Source organism: Eleutherodactylus coqui, chromosome 5 (assembly GCF_035609145.1).
Source record: "Eleutherodactylus coqui strain aEleCoq1 chromosome 5, aEleCoq1.hap1, whole genome shotgun sequence".
Taxonomy (NCBI): Eukaryota; Metazoa; Chordata; class Amphibia; order Anura; family Eleutherodactylidae; genus Eleutherodactylus; species Eleutherodactylus coqui.
Genome location: NC_089841.1, coordinates 161,485,126 through 161,490,477, shown reverse-complemented (window position 1 = coordinate 161,490,477; position 5,352 = coordinate 161,485,126). Strand labels below are relative to the sequence as shown.

Genomic DNA, 5,352 nt, shown 5'->3' with positions numbered 1-5,352 from the left:
CTCGCACAGAAGGCACTCAACAAGCTGCTCCTGCAACTGCAGGAAGGCGAGCGTTCCCGGGGCTTCTTGTAAAATACGTATTACAGGTAGCGGTCTGAATAACGCCGGGCTCACATGGCCAGATGTGGAATCCGCTGCGGAGGCCCGCAGCAGATCCCAGCTGTGAGCCTGGCTGTGACCCTGCGTACGGCCGCGTAATGTACTGCGCATAACTACCTACTCACACAGGCGGTCATTCGCAGTACACTTATATTTCCCGCACCGTCGCTTACTGATGACACAGGTACCCGCAGCCCTACACAATGTAGTTGCATATGGGCTCTATGTTGCGGATATCCGCAGTAAAATAGAACCTGCTGCGTTCTCTTTTCTGCGAGTGGATTACACAATTCCAACCCACTAATGTGAGCGGAATTGTGTAATCCAATGCGATTGATCTGCGTATTACCGCGGATTAGATGCATGCAGAATCCGTAATTCCTATCCGGTCATGTGAGACCGGCCTAAGGTAAATCGCTACCTTTTAATCACGTGACCGGTGACTGCTCAACAAGGTCACTGCCCCAGGCTCTCGGCGACCATTGGTCGCTGAGAGTAAGGATATTTTACGTTTCCTGGGATCCCCGCCTCCTGGGCATGTGTGCGGTGTTTTGCTGGTGGTCGCATGTGCAGAATCCGGGAAAGTTCACGGAGGAAGATTGCATCGGGGTGCAAATACGGAGGCCTCCGGTAAAAAGTTTCATCTCCTCTCACCGATCGCATCGGTGAGGGGAGATGAACCTTCACCTTTTTTTTACTTTTACGTGATCGCCATTATCCATTGGATAACGGCGAACACATGATCAGGAACCGCTCACCACGGCCCCCGTGAAATCTCCAGGCTCTCGGCTAAGTTTTGTAGCCAGGAGCAGGGAGATTTTTAAATTACCCTGGCAATCCACGGCTTTTGCGCATGCGTCTGCCATTTTGGTGACGGATGCGTGCGCAAAAACTGGGGTAAGGTCCGCGGATAAATCTGGGGGCCTTAGGTACATTATTTCATCCTCCCTCACGGATGTGATCCGTGGGGGGAGATGAAGCGTAAGCTTTTTAACTTTTTTTTTACTTTTTAAAACTTTTTTAAAAAACTTTTTAAGCCTTTTTTTTACTTTAAATGATCACTGCTATCCATTGGATAACAGTGATCATCTCTGCAGTGACATTCCTCTGCTTCTGGCTACACATGGCAGCCAGGAGCAGAGGGATTTTGAATTTCCCGGGGCTCAAGCCCCTCTGTGCATGCGCCCGATGATTGACATCGGGCGCGCATGCACAGAAGGGGACCTCGGGTCCCGGGAAACTAGGACATCGCGGAGGACCCGAGGTGAGTATTTTCACCTCCCCTCATTGATCCGATGCATGAAGGGAGGTGAAAGTGACACTTTTTAAAAACTTTTTCGTGATCGCCGCTATCCACTGGATAGCGACGATCGCGGGACATGGGGCTGCTCGCCACGTCCCCGGGGACATCTCCTGGCTACCTTCAGGAGCTGGGACCCAGGAGATTTTGAACTTGCCGAGGCTCCCGACCTTCTGCGCGTGACGTCATCGTCTGGCGCACATGCGCAGAACAGCGGCGCCGGGTCTCGGTGGACCCTTTTACCGCGGGACACCTCTGACAAGCCGGGTAAGTACTTTCAGCTGCCCTGATGGATCCGATCCATGAGGGCAGCTGAATCTTTAACTTTTTTGTTTACTTTATTGCGATCGGCGCTATCCATTCGATCGCATTGCTGGGGGGGACTGCCCGCAGCCCGGGATGACAGCTCCATGCTGTCGGCTACCTGCGGGCACCGACAACATGGAGCTGTCACGTTCTCAGCTAACAGGGCTTTAATCCTAAGAGGATGCATGTTTTTACGTCCTCTAGGATTAAAGCCCACATAGTGAGGACGTAAAACACTATGGGGCCATCACTAAGGGGTTAAAGGGTTTTCCCAGAGAGAATACTATGGACGACCTATCCTCAGGATAGGTCATCAATAGTTGATCTGCGGGGGTCCGTCGCTTGGGACACCGACTGATCAGCTGAGCGGGAGCATGCTGTCAGCGCCGCAAATACACAGAGGTTGCAGCAGAAGCAAAGGAAGTCCCTGCGCCGACCTCTCTGTAGCTGCCGGCGCTTGTAACTGCAGGCACGGCTCTCATTGAAATCATGTGCCGCTATTTTCGAGCGCTGCTGCTATATTTTGCCGCGTTTTTGCGCTTTTTAAGAGACCTTATCAAGGTCACGGCGTTTTGCCAACACTGTGTGTGAGAGTGGCTAAACAAATGTCCTTGTATTCCATCATTCCTTCTCATTACAGTTCACAAAGCAACAAGTCAACACTTTATAATGAACTGTTGGCTTGAGCTAGAAGGATGTACTCAGGATGTACCGGCATTATTACTGGCTGCTCCCTTTCAAGGCTTCGTCTTCTCACTTTATTTTATCTTCTATCGCTCACAAGAAATGCCTATTATTGTGCACACACTATAGCCTTCCTATGATCTGCTGCGAAATGCTTATTATATTTTGATTGGATGCTGAGGGGGCGAGGTAAGCTTGTGATCAGCTGCTGACAGCACCAAGTTTATATAGAAGACGTATGTAATCCCTTAACGACCGCGGATACGCTTTTTGATGGCATTGCAGCGTCGCAATATGTATAGAGGGGGATTGCGGAGCGATCTGCCTCCATACATCGTGGCTGGCAGCTGTTTTTTACAGCAGACAACCAGGGGTAACAGCTCCAATAAGCCGCACAGCTCATCGGAGCTGCTAACCCTTTAAATGCCATTGTCAATTCTGACAGGGGCATTCAAATCCCTACGGCCCCCCTTAAGATGAGATCGCAGGGAGCTATGCAGGTCTTGAAAGCGTGCCCGATCGCAGTATGATGTAATGCTATAGCATTACATCATACTGAGGAAGCAATCGAAGCATCGCTAGTTGTGGGACTAAAAAAAAGTAAAAAGAAGACCAATAAAGTTTTACTAATTATTAAAAAAAAAAGGAATAGAAGTTGAAAAAAAAACCTTTTCCATATTAATAATAAAAGAATCTAAATAACAAAACAAAAATACATATTTGGTATTGCTGCATCTGTAAACGTCTGATCTAGGTAACGCATTAGTTACCCCACACAGTGAACGTTGTCTGAAAAAATAAAGAATGACAGAAATGCGCTTTTTTGGTCACAGTCTCCAAGAAAAAATGCAATAAAAAGCAATCAAAAAGACGTATGTATTTCAAAATGGTACCGACACAAACAAAAGGGCGTCCTGCAAAAAAAGAGCCCTCACACTACTATGTTGACAGAAATATAAAAAGGCAAAAAAACCTATATAAGTTTGGTATTGTAGTAATCGTACTGACCCATAGAATAAAGTTATAAGGTTTTGTTGTAGTTTGTGTGCAGTAGAAACAAGATGCACACAAAGATGGCGGAGTTTCATTTTTTTTCTATTTCTTGCCACTTAGAATTTTTTAAAGTTTTTCAGTGCATTATGTGGTTCATTAAGTAGTACAACTCGTCCCGCAAAAAACAAGCCCTCATACAGCGACGTCGATGGATAAAGGAGTTACGATTTTTTTTAATAGGGGAAGAAAAAACGAAAATAGAAAAAAAAAAAAAAAGCTTGGTCACTAAGGGGTTAATAGCAACAATGAAAAATACAACTCATTCCGCAAAAAACAGCCCTCAGCCAGCTATACTGATGGGGAAAATAAGAGTTATGGATTTTTTAAAGTGGGGAGGAAAACTCAAAGATGGGGAGGGGAAGGGGCCTCGCCATTAAGAGGTGCAGTGGAGGGTTTAGAACTGACCACGGCCAGCGGCCATTAGGGGCAGTAGTGAGGGGGCCAAAGCTGCACTCCTTGCACCTGGGTGAGATATAGGTACCATATATAGCTGTTCTATAAGAACCATATACTGTCGGTACTACATAGGTGTCGGGATGAGGGGACACAAGCCCCCCACAAACCACAACTCACTAGTAGTGAACACGACCACCAGCGGTCGGTCGGACGGACTTGTAGCCGGCCGCGGTTACATAACGCCGGGGATAGAGCGGTTGCAGATTATGACGTCATTAGCAGGCGCCGGCCGGAGACTTCTGGAACTGACAAGTGCGAAGTTTCCCGAGATCAGGACGAGCTGTCATTGCCGCCGCCCGTGTGACTGCTAGAGGTCATCATGCCCCGCGGTAGCCGCAGCGTCTCTTCCCGTCCGGCGCCCAGGTGAGATCTGCCGGTGGAGAACCGGATGACAAGGTCACTTCATTCCCCGGGGACAATGTCCCTGTGAGCTGCGTGACCGCTAGGCACGTGGAGGGGTGCAAAATGTGCCTGACAGCTGCAGCCGAAATACAGTAGAGATATGGGAACACACAAGTGCTCAGCAGTTCAGCAGATTCTTGGGTGTAGAGGCTGACCCCAGCAGGTGTGCAGCTGCAGGATATGTCTTCTGTACCCCTACAGATGTTTGCCATATTGACAAGAAATGCCATTGATGTTTAATTAGTGGTGACCTGAACTTTGAGAACCCCTACAATTGAAGGGGTGTAATGTGCTGCAGATCTGCACCAAAACCTGCAGCAAGTCAGCGAAGTGTGAAACCCCCCTTAGTTGAAAACCCCCATTGACTGAAGCCTAATTATATAATATCCCTTCTGTGTCCCAAGCAGCTATGGGAGCATACTATTGAGGATACTATAGGTTGCAGATAGAGGTGAGCAATCTGTGAAAGGTTTGCTCTAACAGTGTTTCACCAATGGGTTAATTTTCTATTATGGAACCAAATTTCTCTTCTATAGTGGAGGATGAAAGTCTTTCATACAGATCCTTATTTCAGCCTCTTCTTGTCTTATATGGAGCCGTGGCTCCGTATTGGGAAGGTCATTCATGTTGTAACTTAATATAAAATGCCATGTCATTGGCTTGTACACTAACACAGTGACAGGCTGAAAAATGGCTTGTGTTCATCCAGTTCCGCCTATTAACCTCCAATGTTGATCCAGAGGAAGGCAAAAAAAAATCATCAATGAGGTAGAAGCCAATTTTCCTCATTTTAGGGGAAAAAAATCCTTCCTGACTCAACATCAGAATAATGCCTGAATTAACAAGCCTCCTGAAATAATCAGTGAAATGGCCACTCATCCAGTTGCATATTAGACCTCCTTTAAACGCAGCAGTATGTTGTAGCATCAATTAACAGGTCTTAGGACCCAGGACATGCCAAAAAACCCTCCCCACACCATTAGTGTGCATTCCCACGAACATATATCGGCTCGGTTTTCACACCGAGCCGATATACGTCGTCCTCATGTGCG

General features: G+C 47.4%; 1 protein-coding gene across 1 annotated transcript in view; it reads left to right on the top strand.

Moving 5' to 3' along the window:
- Positions 1-4,103: 4,103 nt before the first annotated feature.
- Positions 4,104-5,352, top strand: part of CHCHD10 (coiled-coil-helix-coiled-coil-helix domain containing 10) — a 9,310-nt gene continuing 8,061 nt past the window's right edge. Inside the window, exon 1 of the mRNA XM_066603536.1 lies at positions 4,104-4,261. Within this exon, the coding sequence (XP_066459633.1) occupies positions 4,218-4,261 (44 nt within the window). The 5' untranslated portion in view covers positions 4,104-4,217. The remainder of the gene's footprint in view (positions 4,262-5,352) is intronic.